Here is a 21,599-nt window from a genome sequence, read left to right on the forward strand (position 1 = left end):
GTTGTCATGTTCAAACTGACCCTTTGTGGCTGTAATGTTTTTAGTGAATTCTGGCATTTTCTGTAGATTTGATTGGGAAAAGTTCTAGACTATATCTGAAACTATTCACTGCATAGGGACGGAGTAAATAATTCGGGCTGAGTGAGCTAGATGGGCTGCTGATGCCTTCTTTCGCCGAATCATGCAAGTTCGAATCAGGCGAATGGGTATTCTGTAGAAGCTAGACGTTGAATTTGTGTACACTCGTTCTTGCAGTGCATCTTGCAACTGAATAAACACACTAGATAATGTCCCCTATGGTTTCGGACCAACTGCAAGCAACTCACTTTCCAGAACTATATCATTTTTGGACATAACCCTTGTGTTTCACTCTACAAAATTCCAGGGAAGTTCTCAGAAAAAGCAAAGGAACCTCTCAGCTCAGCCGTCAGACGTGAGGCATGTCCTCTGCTCTGGGTCCAAGTGGAATGACATCAGCTTAGGTTTTCCTTCGCATGCCTATCTCTCTTTTTTTTCAAGGGTGTTTGGGCAGGGCTCTCTTGCTTTGGCTGGAGAGGGTCTGCAGTATAGTGATAAATGGCATGCTTGTAGCTCAAGTCTGTGGTCCCACTATGTGTTTGAAAATGGCCAACGTAGACTGCCTCTGGCAATACCTCTTAAGAAAAGTAAAAAGCTGCTGCTAAATGTTTTTGAAGCTAGCTTCTAGGGACAGGTCACAGTGGATGACTAGTCATCCAATTAGTAGTTGTTTTTTATGTTTTGGTGTGTATAACAGCAGTGCTTTAATTAGCCTGCAGACAGAGCGTTTTTTTTAAAAGCAAGAGCGCATCTCGTGTTAACATCCAACCTAAGAAATGTGTCCGACTGAGGTTAGGTGAACCTTAAACCAGCCTAATTATATAGGCAACCCACTAATCATTTTTGAAAGTGAGTAAGTTTGCACATGGCTAGTATCTTAAATGCATTTGCTGCCATTAGCCCATCCTTACATTATGTGTTTCGGGAATACATTTAGTAAGGCTGTCTACTGGAATAAACCTAATTTATTCAGTGTTTGTTTTGATATTTTAGTGAAAAATCTCTCTTAAATTCTCAAGAAGCACATTAAAACAAGCGCTTCTGAGAAAAAGAATGTTCTACCTGAAATTTACTCCTCTAATGTGTTTATAGAACAGCTCAAACAAACTTTTTTGGGAAGTGAAGAACCACTTTCAAAGAGCCGGATCATAGCGGATTATTTACAAAAATGGAATTAACTTTTTGCAGAGGACTGTAACGATGTGCTGCACGTCTCTTCAAACAGTGATTACAGTGAACAGTGATACTGACAGCTTTAGATGTGGTGCTCATGGCCCACTCAAGAACGAAATTGACTGATTGCGTCATAGAGATACATCCTTATGTAGATCACATTGAAGCTCACAGAATTCTCACATTATTCTCATGCTTTAGTGTAAGATTGAGCTCATCTGACAATACAGATGTCATTTGCTTTAATGCGAGAATGTATTTGTAGTTAGATTTAGAGAGATATGGTGTAAGATCAGTAGTAGCGGTCCAATAGATGATTCATTCAAATATTTTCTCTTTAGCATGAATAATAATTATAGGAATGTTGCTTGAAGCAAATGACAGTCATCCTACAATTTGTTGCTGCTAAAACATGAGAAATCTAAATTCACTAGTTCCTTAGATGGTTATTGGACTAGTTGATCATTCTGGCACATTCCAAAGTCAAGACTGTATGCTTGTTGTGGTGACATTTGTTTATGTTTGTATTATAGTGCTAGAAACACAGAATTTGAAGCTGTAATGGCCTACACAAAAGCAGTGGTCCTGTTAACCATGCTGTTGTACCTTCTCAAACCCTATTGCATGATAGATCGTCTCTAGTCACCCTTGCTTCACGCTGATCATTACGAATCAGGATCACGCTCGTGAAGGTGGGCATGCAATCACGGTTGGTTGATTACAGCCACTGATGGTTGAGTCACAACGGAGGAGTGTCAGCAGCGGTCAGTGTCTTAAAAATTTACACATGACTGTCAGCGTGTGTGGGCGTGGAACGTCATGCGGGCTGACGTGATCGTGAATTGCGCTCTTGTCCAGATGGAGCCAATCAAATGTTTAGAGCTTGTAGCTTGCAGTCACCAGATGTCGGAATGCTTGTTTGGGTTTTTCACAGATTGAAGATGAGAAATACTTGTGGATGAGGGAAAACATGTACACACATTTATACGGTTCGAAAATGGCTTTGGCGCAGCAGTCACTCGGGGCGAAGGTCAGCTGCTTCTGACCTTTTCCCGAGCTTTTGTTTCTTGTTTGTGTGCGTTTATTAGGTGTGTTCTTTTGTCATTTTGTTTGAGTGTGGGCTTATCAGACAGTAACGGGTGGAGGGGGCGGTTGGTTGAGAGAGTGGAAAAGGGTGTTGAAAAAACCCTTTGTCAGAGTTGAACAGGAAGTGAGTGTTTATTTTTTCATTTCCTCACCAAGGCGTTACATGTGATCTTCATCCACCCCTAGAGCTGGCTGTTAATTACCACTCTTTGCGTACATTTATGCTCTTGTACCAGACGTGCATCATCTCTGCGCCTACACACTTGATTCAATTGGGAATAGTGTTTTGAATGTTGAGTAAGGATCTCCAATCCTGTTCATGGGAGGCCACTTTACTGCTTAGTTTAATTCCAAACTTTTAAAACTCGCTTGCTTGGATGTTTCTAGTAAGAATTCATTCCTGCATGGAATTGGACTTTGATGCTGAATCCTTGGGTACGAATCCTGTGAAAAACATGACTTGCGATGAAAGAGCTGAAAGAAAAAATGGCATGCTTGCGACTGCATTTTTACATCACATTTGTTCATGTTATCGCGTAGGTTTAGGTGTAGTGCTGATGGTACGTTATTGTAAAATGTCAAGGAGCATTAATGCTCCACTTAATGGACATTTCAAGTTAGAACTGTGGCGAAATGTGCAAAACCATCGTCATAAACATACCATACATTCATCTGTTGTGGGGGTGGGCATTTCTGTTGGAAGCTGCAGTGATGTGTACTTATTGATACATGTTTTATGTCTCGCAAAAAAGTTCCCTCAGGTACATTTTTGTCATTAGATCAGGTTGCTTGATTCAGTTGCGTTTACCAAGGGTTAAAGCTAAACCCTATAGAATTTGACACCCCTAACGTGGAGGAAAATGGAAGAGTTTCCAAAGGTGACTATTTGTCTGGAAAAGTTAAAGACATTAACTGGGGCTGATGTAGGCATCCATTGACCAATGAGGTTCCCAAGTAGGTGGGCCCAGTTCTTTCAGAAATCCAGTTAAGTCTTGGTTTCAAGCTGACCTAGATCTTTCAGCACCCCCTTCAAAATATACCCTATACATACTCAATAGTGCATGCAAAACACATTCATCTACTCTCCCAGAACTTCTGTGTCCTTCCCAATGTTTACACACTTTCCCACTTGAATCACCACAAAACATTAAAAATGCCCTTTCTCTTGCTCACTTTCTCTCTTTCATGGCCTTCTTCCTCCCGGTGATCTATGTCCTGTCGTTGCTCCGTCTGTAGATGAAGCCACACAGTCAGCTGGCCCGTCAGCATCTCCTATCCCTCGTCTTTCAGAGATGTGTAATTAAGCAGCTCCCTGGAGCATGACAGATCATAGGCGCTGACACTGCTGCAAACCCTCAAACTTGACCGGATCCTTAACAGTGCACATCCAAATAAATGGCATAAGTATGTCAAGGCCACCCTGGAGCCTTCATTGCTGATCTGTGCTTCCTGTGAATAATAGATATGGATTGATGGAGTGCTCCTGCACTCTTACGACAAAAGTTAACTTGTTAATTCTTCAAGAAATAAGTCTTGAAGCTTTACTTTTAACATGTCCCTGGGGTAGTACCCTTTTGTTGTTCTCTGGTCTCTGGTCTTCGGGAGTCACTCTTCTGCACTTTTAGCTCCAACCTTGATCAAACACACCTGCCAGTAACTTTCTAGTAATCCGGAAGACCTTGGTTAGCTTTTTCAGATGTGTTTGATTAGGGTTAGAGCTAAACTCTGCTTAAAAGTGGACTTTGAGGACCAGAGTTGAGAACCCCGACTTTAGGGGTTACCAGTGGTGTACCTTTGAGGTGTCAAGCTGTTGTACGCCTAAGGTACAGTTCTTGCACATGAATGTCGAGAGTTGAGGTGACATTCATTTTTAGATCACGTGATCTACCGCCTGATAGAGTTGGAAAGTGGCCAAGTATGGTGCTGCTGCGCCCGGGGAGCAGTTGAAGATTCATTGTCTTGCTCAAGGGTCTCACCTTAGTTGTGGTACATTCACTCCCACCTACAGTCCCTGTTGGTACAGAGTCTTGAAACCGAACCTTTGGGTTACAAGTCTGGCAGTCTAACCATTAGCCCACGACTGGGTTCAGAGTTTATGGAGGAATCAAGACAGACAGCCATGTGGTTACTTGACAACCTTCAGCAATTGCGGGCACCTGCAAATTTCCCCACCTTCAAAACTAGAGTTCAGAATTGAGAACTTTTGTACCTTTGTACCTTTGTGCTGGTACTTGAGCATGGGAAAGGAATACGAGGACGCTGTCCCTTCTGTACCCAAATGAATTATACCCTTCAGTCTACGTCAAAGGCTTTGTTTAAGCTAGTGTGTGAATGAGAAACGGCACTGTTGCAAATGCTCTGCATTTTTATGGCCCAAGTCTAAATGCCAGGACAGGCACCAAGTGGTTACAGCATTATACAACTGTACTGTTTACCCTGGCGCTTTAGACCTAATACCAACCAGCATCCCCCTCTATGGCCACAGCGCGCAGAAGCAAACTTGGCTCTTGCCGGCCGGTATTGTTTTGGCTGCTGGGTGTAAGCCGAAGTGCAACGTATACTTACAATCTCTTCCTTATTTTCCCTCTACCTCTACCCTGCCGTCTCTTTTTCCATGGGAATCCCAGGGCCATATATGGTCGTCAGTGGCTGGTGAGGCAAAGTAAGGCTTTTGCTCTTTCTCTCTGTCTCTCTGTCTCTCTCTCTCTCTTTCTCTCTTTCTCTCTCTTTCAAGTCCAGCTGTAACCCTCTCTATGGCCTCCTGCAGTAGAGCAGTAGCTGTTTTTTTTTTTTTTTTTGGGTCCTCTTTCGCCGTCTTGCACATCTCTGGGTGAAATATGTGAAGCATATGCATGCGTCATACTTCACTCCAAAATTCCCTGGTTCTGTTCACTTTTGTGAGAAAATGATTTAAATGGTCAATCGTTGTTTTATGTTTAGGGTTAGGGTTGTATATATCTTTATAGATAGTTTTATGCATATTTGTGCTAATGCACAAATATTAAGATACGGTCATTTCAGATACTGATAAACTATTACACACAGTGTTATAGTCCACTGTTTGAAACATGGATAACTGCTATTTTAAGATCTTTTGAAGAAAAGTCTCTTTTCTTTTTTTAATCTATTTCAGGTTGAATCAACATTTAACATTGGTAGTATTTCAGAATTAGTAGTGTAAACTATAGCTATCCCTTCAAGTTAGTGTTAGATGAATTCAAATATAATATTAAAATAGAAGAAAATTCTATTCCACAATTAAATAGATACTGAATTTTGAATTTAGAGTCCTTCTCTTTGTTTGTCGCACATGCGCGCTCTTTCTGTCTCTGTGTGCTGCTTTCTCTTTCTACACACGCACACACCGCAAGAAGGAATTCCTTTTGTGGAAGTGGCTGTGTGCTGGTGCGTTGATGATGTAGCTAGAGGAGGCGGGGCTCTTGCTGGCTCGGGGCTCAGAGCTGTGGTGTGTTACTTATCTGGGAATTTCTCCAGTGGTATGATAGAGCCGGGCCCTGCTGCAGCCTCGCTAGGTGGCCTCTGCTGCGGGAGAAAGCGAGACGGGAGCGGGTCGGCGGGAACGTCCGGGAGCGCAGTGTCATTGCGGGCGTTGCTTTATAAGGGAGTGAATTGGATTTCCCTTTAAAGAAAACATGCACGTTATCTGACCTTAGACTGTATTCCCTATCTTTTGTTATTGCGTGAGCTAGTGCTGGCTCATAAAAAAAGGCCGCATTATGGTTTTTATTTGGTCGCACGTGATATTTAACGTTTTGAACCACCCCATTGATGGACTGTGTTTGGGTTTTCATGACAGATGCTCAGAGATTATCATGTGTTCCACTCGGTAATAAACATTTAGGACTAGATAATGAGTTTAGTGATGGCTATAGCCAGAACATCATGCTTGAAGATGCGAGAAGCCATGAAAAGAAAGTTTGCATATGCTTTGCAGACATGTTTGTTTTAAAGTCGAAAGCTATCATAGCAACCAGCTGAGGCTTTTTTGCTGTTTGTAAAGAAACTTGCAAAGCAAATTATGTCATGCTCTGCTTAAGGACCAGAGGCCTTGGCCTCTGTGAATTATCATATCTCTTGATAGTCATTATATAATCATATCATTGTCTTGCCCGACTAAATGTCCAAAGTTTTGTGCAAAGCAAATTTTTCAGTAGGCAGTATTGGCTGTGCTTTTATGGTTTTACTTTTCTTGTTGAGACTTAATAGTAAAGAGTCTTTTTCCTTCTTCCATTAAACACAAAATAAGCTATTTTGAACAGTCTCCAACTTGCTCTTTTTTAACAAAAGCATTTAATGACCAAGGACTGCCAACCAACAAATATATCATAAAAGTGGTTTTTATGACATTACTACAGGATTTTCCTGTGTGAGTTTACAATCCCTAAAGTTACAGGTGACTTAACCCATTGCGAAGTCTAGTTTATTCCATGACCTATTTGAGGGGTTCCTTACTTGTTAGCAGAATCAAAGGACTGGAGTTAGTGCACGCACTCGATCTGACTTTGAATGATACATAGTTGGCCACTTAAACAGGAGAATGCCAAGGACAGTTGGCTCACACATCATCTCTGGCTTCTGGGCTTCATCACTTTGCCAGCTGCTGCACACACCTTTTCAGTTCACGTGCCTTGGCAAAAATTATAAACTGTATGAGGAATTTTAACCTATAATTTATTTTAACACTTTGTATGAGATGGTAAAAAAAGTTTACTTTAAAAAAAAAAAAAGACGAAAGCTTTGCAATAGTAACTCATACAGTGGGAAATTTGGCAGTTTTCTCTATTGTGCTTTATTTGGTTGACACGTGCTCATTCTAAATGTTGAAGTTTAAGCAGAATCTCTAGGTCTTGTGAACAGTAGCTGTTGCACAGCTCTTCCTGACTTTAAAATGTTTGTAACAGTTACTGATAAGAATATAATAGTACAATGTAAGTTATGAACTGTGGAAAACACCTCTCAAGAGCGTTTAGCTTGAGTGCTTTGAGATTGCAACTGTAAGGCTCAGCCTACTTCAAAGCCTTTAATATAAATTGCACACAAGCTTTATTAAAGGGGTCATCGGATGCAAAGTTCACTTTTGCATGTTGTTTGAACGTTAATGTTTGTTGGCAGTGTATGTACACATCAGCCCTATAATGATAAAAATCTGTGGTTTTGCAGTGGTTTTTAATTAAACATCACACTGACAGAGGCCACTGCCACAGTAGTTGATTGACATGAGCGTCTTACCTCAGACATCCTAAATTAGCTGTAACAGTCCGACCTCCATTATTTTGATGCCAGAGCAGGGATGTAAGTTAGACAAGAATATCTCTGTTTGAGCGATTGAGGTGTTGTGTTGCTGGATGTAATAATGAACGTAGTGGTCGTAATTTACTCCCGACATCTGAGCCGCTGAAGATGCAGTGGATTACATTTGTTTGTGAAGGGAATGCACCTCCCGATCTACATAAATGCGTCTGTTCGTGCTAATCATTCGTGATCCAGCTTCACTTACAGCAGAAGTGAGTATAAGGGTTTTTTTTATGAATCTCTGCAATCACCTTTCCTAATAACGTTTCGTAAGTTTCATGACTAAAGTAAACAATCTCTCAGAGCACAGCTCACCCAGAGAGGGGCGGGGCGAGCACAGCTCATTTGCTTTTAAAGGAGCAATCCATCAGAATGGGTTGATTTTTGCAGAGCACATTTAGATAAGTTAAAAAGGGTGTTGTTTTACACAACCATTGAGAATTTTTAACCAAAGTATGTTATAGACTTTTCATTAAGACCCTAAAGAATCATATCAACTTGTGGAAAATTGGTATCCGATGACCCCTTTAAATTTGGAAGTTTTTTTGCTTCTATATGCAACAAATAAATGTGCATAAGTTGTGTCACTGACTGATGTGCACAGTTAAAAAAAAAAAAAAAAAAAAAAACAGCTCATTGGTAGTGATATGGATTTCATTGTCAAATTTATTCAAATTTAAGTTAAAAATTAAGTTTGAAGCACTTTTGTGACCTTAGATATTGTCTGCTAATTGTAAAAGGCATAAGACTGGCCATGAAAACTTAGTCAAACCAAAATTTATTCAAACACTTTCAACATTTCTCACATTACAGTTTATTCGCTTTGGATAAACACGTCTGCTAAATAAATAAATGTAAATGTGAATGTTTTTTTAGAAAATGGTAATAAACAAGAACTCTACATCAGAAAAAAAGAGTTAAATTCATCTCGATTATGTCAGAAAACCTTGATAGAAAGGTATGTAACAAAACATTGTCAGGTTCCAAATTTTTATTAATTTTACTGGCAATCTTCTGTATGAAGAATTTTTGGGTATAATATGTCACGGGTTACTTTATTTTGCTATCCTCACTTACATAAATCAACTATAGTGCCCTACATATACTAGTAAAAACAATATCAAAAATTATATCTGGTGTCTGAATAATTTTTGGTTCGACTGTATCATATAATGAATAATCTTAAACTAAAAATTAAAATTGTCATCATTCACTGTTCACTTCTTCCAAAACTACTGTGTTTGTGCTGTTTAAAAAAAAGATATTTTGAAGAATGATAGCAATAAAACAGTTGATGATAGCCATTAGTTATGTTTCCATCATCCTGTTTTTATGCACATTTTGAAGTATTGCATCAGAAACAAGTGAAGTTGGAAAAAAAAAAAGAAAAGAAAGAAAAAGCGAAGTGGTTTTTGACTTGTGCGAAAAAGAGTTGATGCAAATAATGGGAGTTGGAAATGCGTTTGCTGAATAAATTCCTCGATTCGCATCAAAACAATCATGTGGCTTTGCTCTATGGGACGGTAAAACCCGACTAACCAGTGGACCGATCTTTTAGCACAGGACCTGAAATGTTATGGTCATTCTTAAAATCTGTCATCAAAGTTTTTCCATATAATTTCTTCCCAGAACTGTCTTACACGACTGTTTTGAATTTTGTCTCCTCATTCTGAGGCGCAAGTTTTTATTTTTTTTATTTATTATATATGATTTTTTTTTTTTTTTTTTTTTTTTTCAGCAGCATCTCCTACTTTTCTTAGTGACAGTTATTGCCAGTTTATCAGGAAGTGACGATTTTGTTCTCTTTGACTCTGGAAACAGTGCTTATTCGCAAATATTTTATGCGATATTCCAGTTTTCTGCAAATTTGCTACTTTGGATAGACCTGCTGTTTGGTTCTGTAGTATGGAAAAAATACGGCTTCCATCAACTCTTTGGTCACCAGCGTTCTTCAGAATAAATTGTTTTGTGTTAAGCAGAAGAAAGAAGAACTTTTCATTGTTGACAAAACAACTGGGTTTCTATAAATGGCCCGGGTAGACTGGTGAGAGACTTTTGTGTTGTTAAAGAGTAAACATGTCTACATGGTACATCAAGTGTTTGTTTTCCATCGTACATGCCCTTTTAATATATGTTTACTTTGTTGTTTGTCGAAGGAGGAATTGTGGAAGAGAACTGCAGGATTGTGAAAGCGTCCTGAATTTTTTTTTTTTTTTTTTTTTTTTCCTCCCTCATCTGAGAGTCTACAGGGGCTACCAGAGGAAGTGAGATGGGAGGGGGCTTCAAGTGTCTTCTCCCCTTGAAGTGAAGTGCTGCTATAGTTAGATCCAAACGCTTCACGTGATGGCTTGGGAGATAATCACTCATAGGCTCGCTGCTGCTTCACACACACACACACACACACACACACACACACGGAGGAGGTTGTGCTTCTCTTTGCTGTGGTGGTTTGAAGTCACAGTTCCTTTTAAAGTATGGAAAAAGCCCAGTGTCCTTTTTCTGAACTGCAAGCAAGGGACATGGTTTGTCTTGAAATGGTTGATATAGAGTTAACTGTAGTTGTGACGTGATTATAGATGACGTAGGCTTCTCACTCTGAATGTTCATAGCATTTTGTTACCTGCTCATGACTTAATTTGGTTAATTGATATGGTAGTAAACTATTAACCTTTTCAAAAATGTCCAGTTGAGATAATTTTATTATATTGTAGATCTTTATTTATAGTTGCATATAAAATTAGACATAATTATGTGCAGTAATAATAATAGTAGATAATTAAATACTAATTGTTAAATGCGTACTATTTTTGTGTATATTGTATGTTTTTTAATATTATAAATGTTTTTATTTTTATTTTTAATTATTACACCCAAATATAAAATGCAAAATGTTTTTATACATTTTTTTTTTTTTTTTTTTTTTAATGTATGTATAAGAGTTACTAGCTCAATTATTACTTCAAAAATACATTAAAAATATTATTTCTGATTTCAATTAAGGTTTGGTGTTTTACTGACATGAAAGCAATTTCATTTTTTTTTTTTATGTATTTGAATAATCTTTAATGGTAAAATATCTTTTTATATAGGGTTTCTTTTTATATAGGGTTAAAATATGAGCTTCACACACAATTATGTGTAGTAATAATAATATTACATAATTAAAATACTCAATTTTGCATATACTGTTTTTGTTTGTTTATATTTTTTAAAAAGTTTAAATTTTTTTAGATTTTTACTTGACACCCCCCGTTATAAAATGCAAAATGTTTTATACTTAATTCAATATGTATAAGTTACTAGTTCTATTACTACATTAAATAGTAATAGTAGTAGTAATAATAATAATAATTATAATAATAATAAAATCTGAAATAAATAAATAAATAGTTTTTCATTAGCATACAAATACATTTGCATAACCATATAAGTAAAGTTACTAGTTCTATTACATGAAAAAAACAATGAATAATAATATAATAATAATACACTTATAAAAATCTAAAATAAACAAACAAATAATTTTGCATTCATTTATTTATTTATTTATTTATTTATTTATTTATTTCTGATTTTTTTTAAATTAAGGGTTGTTTTCCTGACTTGAAAGCAATTTTTTTTTGTATTTAAATAACCTTAATTGTAAAATATTATATTTCTTTTTATATAGTGTTGCAATATGAGCTTCACACACAATTGTGTGCAGTAATAATAATATTACATAATTAAAATAGGCTAATTTTGTGTATATTGTATGTTTATTTGTATTTTTTAGACATTTTTAATTATGACACCCAATTATAAAATGTAAAATGTTTTATACAATATTTATTAATGTATAAAAGTAACATGTATTATTACATATGTGTAAATACACATTTATGTGTATTATTAATAATAATACATTTATTAAAATCTAAAATAAATAATAAATAAATAGTTTTTATTTATATATATATATATATATATATATATATATATATATATATATATATATATATATATATATATATATATATATATATATATATATATATATATATATTTTAATTAGGGTTTGGTGCTTTACTGACATAAAAGCAATTTCTTTTTTTTAATGTATTTAAATAACTTTAATGGTAAAATATTATATTTGTTTGTTTGTTGCTGTTTTTTTTTGTCGGAACATGATTTTGTGAGATTCACCCTAAATATATATTTTTACAGTTTGACAGTCATTGTTTGACAGCGGCAGAGGGTTTTCCTCTTGGTTTTAACCTATTATGGAGAGACATCATCAGCTGGTCCATATAGACTTTTACCCCATGTTCAGGGGTCCGTAATCATGTGTTCAGAGTTTGACCATAAAGGGCCATGAGAATCGCGCTGGTTAAGCCAAAGTGAAGAGCTCAAAAACACAGCCGCCACAGTTCCAAAAGAAGTCGGACCCCCTCCGGCCCTCAGCTGTAAGACTTTCTTTTCATCTCCCCCTCAGCAGAGTCCGTCTCCAGGGGCTGCTGGAACAACCCTGGTGTGTTTTAAATGAATTCCCCGTCTTTTATTTATTTATGTTAGATACAAAGGGCCAACGGACCAAACTCTTGTCTCTTTTTGTTTTTTTTTTTTTTTTTTTTTTTTTTTTTTTTTTTTTTTTATTCTGAGCTCCATTTCCATGGAGACAAGCAGGGCTTCACCTCCGCATGCACGTCAGTCGTATGTTTCAGATCTGCGGATTTGCCTCTCTCTCCCAGTGTAGATGAAACTCTCGCCGTGTTGTTTTAGGATTAGGCTGGCGCATAAGATGGGCACCGTATTGTTTCAGATGTAATCTAAGCCATATTTAACCTTTATTGTGCCTTTATGAAGTTAATCTATAGATAACGTGCTGTAATCAGCGCTGTTTGTCTTGTGCAAATTGAATGGTGTGCTTGAGGAATAGTGGGGGTCGTGACCCATCTTCTCTTTCTCTGTGTCTGAATGGGTTTTCTTATGTGACATGTTTATTGGGGTTTTGTGAGGGCCCTATCATCATCATCCCATGTCCACTTTTTAAAGGAGAAGGCCACTTCCAAAACAAAGATTCACATATAATGTACTCACCCCCTTGTCATCCAAGATGTTCATGTCTGTCTTTCTTTAGTAGTAAAGAAATAGTTTTTTGAGGAAAACATTTACAGCATTTTTCTCCATATAATGGACTAATATGGTACCCCGATTTAAAACTTCCAAAATGCAGTTTAAATGCGTCTTCAAACGATCACAAATGTGGTTTTATATATATATATATATATATATATATATATATATATATATATATATATATATATATATATATATATATATATATATATATATATTATTATTATTATTATTATTATTATTATTATTTATTTTTTTGTAACTAAACAGTATTGAAACAGTTTATTGTATTTGTTGTTTTGTTTTATTCATTTATTCTGCTTTTTTCATTGTTTTTATTGTGCAACAGTTTATTATCTAGTATTTTATTCTGAATTTATTGGTTTTTCTTTTTATCTTATTTCATTGTCACCTCATAGAATCACAAAAATAATGTATTCAGATTTATTATTATTTTTCAGACATGTGTTCCAAGAACTTTCATTGCCGTCCGTTGGTCCTGCCTTGAACTTTATCTGCGTCAGGCTTGTCATGATGCTCAAACAAACAGAACGATGTTTTGATAGCGTCATGGTGTTTAAACCCTTCTGGGAAATCATCCTACTAATGGTTTACTTTTAGCTGTCTCTGCATATTACACACTTCACTTTTAACTTACTGACATGAGATGTGGTTGGTCTTGTAGATGTTGGCGGGCTGTGTAGAATCAGGTTTCATTAGGGTGCTACTCTGAAGCATCACTTCCTTTTTTTTTTTTGTGCCCTTTTGGTAATGTGGCACTTCAGCAGCCAGCCTCACAATCACATGTCTTGCTGATTTTTGTATGTCTTTTTGTTTTTTTTGAAAGTGAGATTTATCTGAAAGCTGAAGAAATAAGCTTTCCATTGATGTATGGTTTGTTAGGATGGACAAGATACAACTTTTTGAATATCTGGAATCTGAGAATGCAAAAAAAAATCTAAATATTTAGAAAACCGCCTTTAAAGTTGTCCAAATGAAGTTTTTAGCAATGCATATTACTAATCAAAAATTAAGTTTTGATATATTTACGGTTGGAAAATTACAAAATATATTCATAAAACATGATCTGTACTGAATATCCTAATGATTTTTGGCATAAAAGAAAAATCGATCATTATGACCCATACAGTGTATTTTTGGCTATTGTTACGAATATACCCGTGCTACTTGGTCCAGGGTCACATGTAATTATATAGGGGTTAAACTTTGTGTCGGTTTTAAGTGCACTCTCTGTATTGGTTGAAAACCTTCTAATATGCTTGCAAAGTTTATGAATCCATGTAAAGACTGCCTTATGGGAAGTGAGTGCATAGTGTCTCTTCTCTTAACGATGGGAAGTTCCCTTACGTCCTGGGTCAGATTTGCTAACTGCATTTTCTGAAAAACAGTATAGCTTTTGTAGACCTTTAGACTAGATTATATTGTCCACATATCCCTATTATTGCCCACTTCCACTTTTATTATTACAGTCATTATGCAAAAGAGGAAGCGATGTTGAGGCTTTATTTATTTTTTTGTTGACAGTGTAATAATTGACTAGTATGGTGAATATTGCGTGTTAAAATTTATTATTTTTAAAAGCTTCTCTAGATTTAAAAGGATAGTTCACTAAAAATGAAGTGTCAATAGTTACTCATGTTGTTCCAAACCCAAAAGACTTTTGCTTGTCTTCGAGAAACAAGGAAAAATATTTGAGCCTGAGAGAGTTCTATGCCTCCATTTTTCCAAAGTTTATTCCACCAAAATGCTTTTAAAAAACGTATCTAAAAACAAATATTTTTTTTGTGGTCTTATTTATTTATAAACACTGATCAACACACATACATGGAGCACATCAAATATGATAAAAGGCAGCTCAGCCAAGCTTGGTCGATGCACAAGAAACACATTTTGTGACCCTGGACCACAAAACAAGACGCCAAAAATGCATTGTATGTGTCAAAATGATCGATTTTTCTTTTATGCCAAAAATCATTAGGATATTTAATAAAGACCATGCTCCATGAAGATATTTTGTGAATTTCCTACTGTAAATATATCAAAACTTAATTACTTGACTAGTAATATGCATTGCTAAGAACTTCATTTGGACAACTTTAAAGGTGATTTTCTCAATATTTTTTTTTTTTTTTTATTTTTATTTATTTATTTATTTTTTGGCACCCTCAGATTCAAGATTTTTAAATAGTTTTATCTCGACCAAATGTTGTTCTATTCTAACAAACCATACATCAATGGAAAGCTTATTTATTCATCTTTCAGATAATGTATAAATCTCAATTTCCAAAAATTGTCCCTTATGACTGGTTTTGTGGTCCAGTGTCATATTTGAGCTTTTTTGTTCTTGCACATCAAGCAAGTACAGTTAATTTTGCCTTTACTGTATTTGCTGAGCTTGTATGTATGTGTGATGATCGTTGTTGATACATGACTTAAGTATAAACCTAAATTATATGTCTGTTAATTGACATTTATCATGTTCATTTAATGATTATTTGCTTTAAAATGATTTAGTATGCTGGTTAATATTACTAGTGATGTATGTAAATAGTTTAATCGAATTCTTTGTTGTTCATCTAGCAAATAACATTGTGTAATTGTGACGTTGTTTAAAACAGTTTAACTAAATGAAACGTTGTGAATTGACTTTGCAGCAATGGTTCTTTTTTTGAATGATGGCTTCTCTGATTGAAAAATAAGTTACTCTTTTAAAGTATTTTAGAGAAAATACTTAAATATTAAGAAATATTGACTTGTTTCAAGCTCTATGGCCCAGCTCAGTTTTTGTTTTTGTTTTTTTTTTTAACGTTAACCTTTGCTGAGTGAAGGTTAGAGGGAAAATGTGTCTCTTTCTGTAAGCCTGCAACCTTGTTGATTTGCGTCTAGTATTAAGCGTCTGCTCTTGTTCAAAAATGAAAGTGTGTCCGTCTTTAGTGTCCTTTCTTGGGTCTTTACTGTGGTCTCGATCCAATCAAAGTCCACTAAAGGTAGGCGTTTTGTACACCGATCCTGCCTCTAATTAAACTCCTCCTCAGCAGTATATAAATTCTCTATTGGCAGCCAAGGCTGTTTTCACTTAACTGCGGATTGAATTCTGCATGCACAGGTCTGTCTGTGAGAAGCGAGATGCGGTATCGTCAAAACTGAACTACTGATATCTATCATCATGGCATCGGCTGTAAGAGTCAAACCGAGACTGGGCTTGTGCACGTCTGAAACCCTCTATTTTTAGCAGTGTGTCACAGACCAGATCCTACACAGCATGGTGCTGACATTTTTGGTTACAAGGCAGATCAGCAGCTGTTTGGATGTATTTGTGGTGCTTTTGTGTATTGAAGTTCACCACTTGTTCCTTAAGAGCAGCTTAAGTGGTCTATTGTTGACATTTCAGACAGGAATCCCTTTGGGTTCAATTGAACGTCACTCATCTCGGTATTTCTGCAGATTTCTTGTTTGCTATTGGCAGCACGGCTGTCAGCTGAGGAATTCGAGGTGTTGAGACGAGCATCGTTATATAAAGTTAGGTGGTGGTAGGGAAATTTCAGATTTTCAGGTTAAAAAGGTGCTGTGTATAGTGTAGCAATGCGTAATATATGCTAGAAGTACGTTCAATCTATAGCTTTCTGTTGGACATCTCTTGTGAATCCCATGTCTGGTCCTAATCAGTGCTTCTCTCCAGCTCTGAATGGAGACGTGACAACTTGTTCGCTATTAAGTCCATGCACGTCTGTGGTCTCTGTACGTGCCTGTCCGCGACCACAAGTGATGTGGGATTTGGCCGTAATCCTTGCTATTATTACTAACATTAATAGTCAGATTAGCTCCCAAATGTCTCTTGAATGTGTAGCCGCACCATCAAATAAAAAACAGACCTCACGTCTGTCTGGATCAATTTGACGCCCACATACCAAATCTGTCTTCATTACACGGCGAAAGCTACCCTGTACATGTTCTTAAAGGAATCTACAGTGGCGCTTTTTTCCTACCCTACGCACAAGTGCTCAGGGACTCCAACATGGCACTCAGAAGCACTTTACGGAATTAGTTTAGAGTCCTTTTTCTCTTTGGAGAGTAATTTCGTTTGTCTTATAGCTCAAAGTCCAGCTCTACATTCCCTGATGTGGTCACGGCCTCTCACACCTGTCAGGCCTGAACAATTACAGCCATTAAGGGATTGCCATTGTTGGGCTGTGGGAACTGCTGGGTTAGGCTTATAATAAACATGGTGTGTTTTGAGGGCAGAAGGAATGCTTGCTTGCCTTAAGGGGACTGCGTTGGACATGAGCAAATGGGCCACGTTTGTTTTGTCTCACTTTTTGAAGTTAATTACCCGTAATGGCAATTAAAATACAATGATGTGTATTTCTTTTATGGTTATTTTGCTGGTTGGTCTTAATGATCCATTTAAAAAAAACTCTCAAATTGGTCTGGAATCGTTTGAAAAATTCGTCTGAATGAATTGGTCAGAGCAGTTCTGGATAAAAACAAAAACATGACTCTGAGTTTGTTGTTTTTATTTATTTAAAAAAATAACCTCTCAAACTAGTACAGCTGGGCATTGACAGAAATTTCACAATTCAATTTGATTCCACATTTAATGTCAATAATTTTAAAAACAGATCAGGTATAGTACATGGCAAATTTTCTCAAAGAAAAACAAATCTCTCAACTAATTTTGTAAAATATGCATGAATCAGCTGGCAATACTTTACTATAATATTGAGGGTCTGATTTGTGTATAAAGAAAACAAAAAAAGTTTTTTTTTTTTTATTTTTTTTTTTTATAAATATAAACATTTAAATGGTGGCTGTCATAAAAAATCTGACGGATTTAATCAAACATAAATTAAATATTAAAGAACAATATACACTACCGTTCAAAAGTTTGGGGTCAGTAAGACTTGTAATAGTCTTTAAAGAAGTCTCTTATGCTCATCAAGGCTGCATTTATTTGATTAAAAATATAGAAAAAAAAACAGTAATATTGCAAAATGTTTTTACAATATAAAATAATGTTTTTTATTTTAACATACTTTAAAATAGAATTTATTCCTGTGATGAAAAGCTGAATTTTTATCAGCTGTTACTCCAGTCTTAAGTGTCACATGATCCTTCAGAAATCATTCTAATATGCGGATTTATTATTAGAATGATCAATGTTGGATAATATCAACAGTTGTGCTGCCAAATGTTTTTTGGAACCTGTGAATTATTTTTATTTTTTTTTTTTAGGATTCTTTCATGAATAACAAGTTTAAAAAGTACAGTGTTTATTCAAAATATAAATATTTTATAACAGTGTAAATTATTTATTATTAACTTTTAATAAACTTTTAAATATTAACTTAATACATCCTTGGTGAATAAAAGTATTAATTTCTTAAAAAAAAATTAAAAAAAATTTTAATCAATATATTATATGGTGCATACAATACCAGTCAAAAGTTTTTGAACAGTATGATTTTTAATGTTTTTTAAAGAAGTCTCTTCTGTTCACCAAGCCCGCATTCATTTGATCCAAAGTAGAGCAAAAACTGTAAAATTGTAATATTTTTACTATTTAAAATAACTGTTTTCTATTTGAATATGTTTTGAAATGTAATTTATTTCAAAGCTGAATTTTTATCGTCATTACTTCAGTCACATGATCCTTCAGAAATCATTCTAATATTCTGATTTGCTGCTCATAAAACATTTATTATTATGTTGAGTAGAATAAATGTCTTTATCATCACTTTTAATCAATTTAAAGCATCCTTGCTAAATAAAATTATTAATTTCTATAAGTATGCTGATTTCAAGCTTTTGATTGGTATAGTTTATAATATTACAAATCTTTTGATTTTAGATAAACTCCACTCTTTGGATCTTTCTATTCAAATATATTCAAATAGAAAGCAGTTATTGTAAATATTAAAAATATGCCACAATATTACTCTGTCTGCTGTATTTCGAATCAAATAAGAGAAGAGAATTTTTAGAATGTTTAGAATTTTTGTAGAATTTTTAGCATTTTTTTAGCAGAAGATAATTAAAAAAAAAAAACCTTAAAAATCTTACTTTTCAAAAGTGTGTATTTAGCAAATATCCTCTCTAGAGTTAATTTTTCTAGCTCACTAACGAGTTTATGGTCATTTCCTGATGTAAATATGACATTACCTGGCATTGTTTACAACCCCTTTCCGTCATTCTGCGGTTGAAACACTATTTTTAAAGTAATTTTTGTTAATATTCTCACACGTCTCTCGTCTCATTTATTTTGCTAATTTAAAGTTGGTATTCTGACATGCATCAAAGTGAAAGTGTATCTAGAGAGGAATGATTATCGTCCCGACGCAAAGAGAGGTGTCGTTTTTTGTGGGTGGGAGAAGTTAATATATTTTTATATTATATTTTTAATATAACTTTGTTAGCACATACGTTTAAAAAAAAATTGTGTATGGATAAAATTTATGGTAAACACTCCAATATTGAATTAAAAATAGTTGTCAGTTTTGTTCACGGTGAAGCCTGTGTACAATAACCGCCACGTTGAACCTGTAAAAGGTGTTCGAAATCCTTTAAGCTAGCTGTTTGGACAGTCCTGGTTTCCTCTACCTCTAGTTTGACAAGGCCCTGATAAGAGCAAAGAGGCCCACACGTTTGTACTGCAGTACTGTAAACAGCCCAAATTTGGGCAAGGATTTCAACCAGATAGTCGTGTGCCCTGAACGTAAGGCTGGCTTGTGTGTTTCCCCCTTTGTCTATGGTATTGTCATGGCAACGAGCCGTAAGACCAGGAGATTTTACGGGCAGCTGTTCAAGAGGGGAGCACATGGAGAACCGAGCTTGGACGCTAGTCAAGGTTGTGGAGTTTAGCCTGTGAGGTGTTTGAGTATGACAACGGGCGCTAAAAGCCCCTCTCAAAATATAAGATAATTAGACCGTTAGCGTGATCGCCATGACCAAAAATTGTCTTTGCTGACTGTTAAAATAAAGGAAAATATTTGAAGTTTGAAGTATTTTTCTGTCAACAAGGCTTCATTTATTCAATCCAAAAATGAAATGATATTGTCACTTTTGATTAATTCGCTGTATGAAAGCATTTGTTTCTTAAACTCTTGCTGACCTCAATCGTTTGAACTGTTGTGTATATATATTGTCAGTGTAGTGACAACGCTAGTCTCTATTAAGCTCTTTTGTCTCATCGAGTGGTGACATGCTTTAATTACAGACCTCCATATTTCCCTCAAGGGATTTTGGTTACCTGATGATATAATGTGTCTTTGTTTAGAAGAATAGGTTCCCACTGTAGATTAATGTTTGGCCCTGAAGCTCACATTTGAGTTTATGAAACCGTTTTGTTAACTGCTAACTTGAAAAGGGTCAATAATTTGAATAGGTTTACTATGAGAGATGCTAAAAGATGCTAAGAGTCTTTCTTAGATATAAACTGCTTTCTTTTTTTTTGCAGGCCTGCATAGACGATAATGTGGACATGGTGACCTTCCTGGTGGAGCATGGAGCCTGCATTAACCAGCCTGACAATGAAGGCTGGATTCCCCTTCACGCTGCCGCTTCCTGTGGATACCTCGACATCGCGGAGTAAGTCCGACTTCCCTAGCACAGAAAATATAAGTGTTTTTCATCTTCAGGCAGTTTTATGTGCCCGGGTTTGATTTTTATTATTAAAAGTAGTGCTGTCAAAATTAGCGCGTTACCGCATATTTGTTTTAAAGTCTATGAGCATCTTACCTCAGATCAGCTGTAACAGTCCGACCTCCATTGTTTAGATGCTGGAGAATGGATGTAAGTTAGACAAGAATATCTTCGATTGAGCGATTGAGGCGTTGTGTTGTAGGTGTAATAATGAACATAGTGGTCTTCATTTACTCCTGACATCTGAGCCGCTGAAGATGCAGTGGATTAAGTTTGTTTGTCAAGGGAATGCGCCCCTCGATCTATGTAAATGTGTCTATGTTCGCGCAAATCATTGGTGATCCAGCTTCACCTACAGCAGAAGTAAGTATAAGGGTTTTTTATTAATCTCTTCAATCACCATTCCTAATAACATGCTAGTTAGCAAGTTTAGCAGCTAAACGGGGCTAAATGCAGCTAAAGTAAACAGGCTCGTCACTCCACGGAGAGAAGAGAGGGGCGGGGCGAGCAGAGCTCATTAACATTTAAAGCAGCCTCAACCAGAACAGGATGATTTTTGCAGAGCTGATTATGAAGGTAAAAAGGGTGTTTTACTAAACCATTGAGAATTTTTAACCAAAGTATCTTATAGACTTTTCATTAAGACCCTAAAGAATCATATCAACTTGTGGAAAATGGGCATCTGATTACCCCTTTAACAAATATTAAAATATATATTGTCTTTATGTTGTTTTTGCATTCATTTAAAGATTGAATGTGAAAATATTGCAGTATGAAAGTATATTTAATAACTTTTAATGTTAGGTGGGATTAATTGTGATTAATCGCACTTAATTTCAGAAAAAAATGTGTGATTAATTAGTATTTTTTTTTTTTTAATTGGTTGACACCAAGAAAAAAAATCATGTACTTTTGTTACTTTTCTATTGCTCTTAATGCATAGTTTTTTTGTTGTTGTTTTTTTTTTTTTTTAACCTTTATCCTAGACCTAGACTTTAAATATTAAAAAATGAAAACTATAAAAAAAAATATGAGTTATAAATGTCATTTTACAGCTGTCAATTGTCAATTTAAGCAAACGGTGTGATATCAATGAATTGCCTGTATTTGGATACATAAAGTGCTATCTTAGATACAAGCCATAGTAAAACAAATGAGTCCGTTTAAATAAC

The 21,599-nt window shown here is 35.6% G+C and overlaps 1 protein-coding gene across 5 annotated transcripts in view; it reads left to right on the top strand.

The window, feature by feature from the left end:
• ppp1r12a (protein phosphatase 1, regulatory subunit 12A) overlaps positions 1 to 21,599 on the top strand; it is a 79,625-nt gene that overhangs the window by 11,460 nt on the left and 46,566 nt on the right. For all 5 annotated transcript variants that reach the window (XM_051107556.1, XM_051107559.1, XM_051107557.1 and 2 more), the window contains exon 2: positions 20,243 to 20,373. In XM_051107556.1, coding sequence (XP_050963513.1) covers positions 20,243 to 20,373 — 131 coding nt within the window. The remainder of the gene's footprint in view (positions 1 to 20,242; positions 20,374 to 21,599) is intronic.

This window comes from Labeo rohita, chromosome 4 (assembly GCF_022985175.1).
Source record: "Labeo rohita strain BAU-BD-2019 chromosome 4, IGBB_LRoh.1.0, whole genome shotgun sequence".
NCBI classification, from domain to species: domain Eukaryota; kingdom Metazoa; phylum Chordata; class Actinopteri; order Cypriniformes; family Cyprinidae; genus Labeo; species Labeo rohita.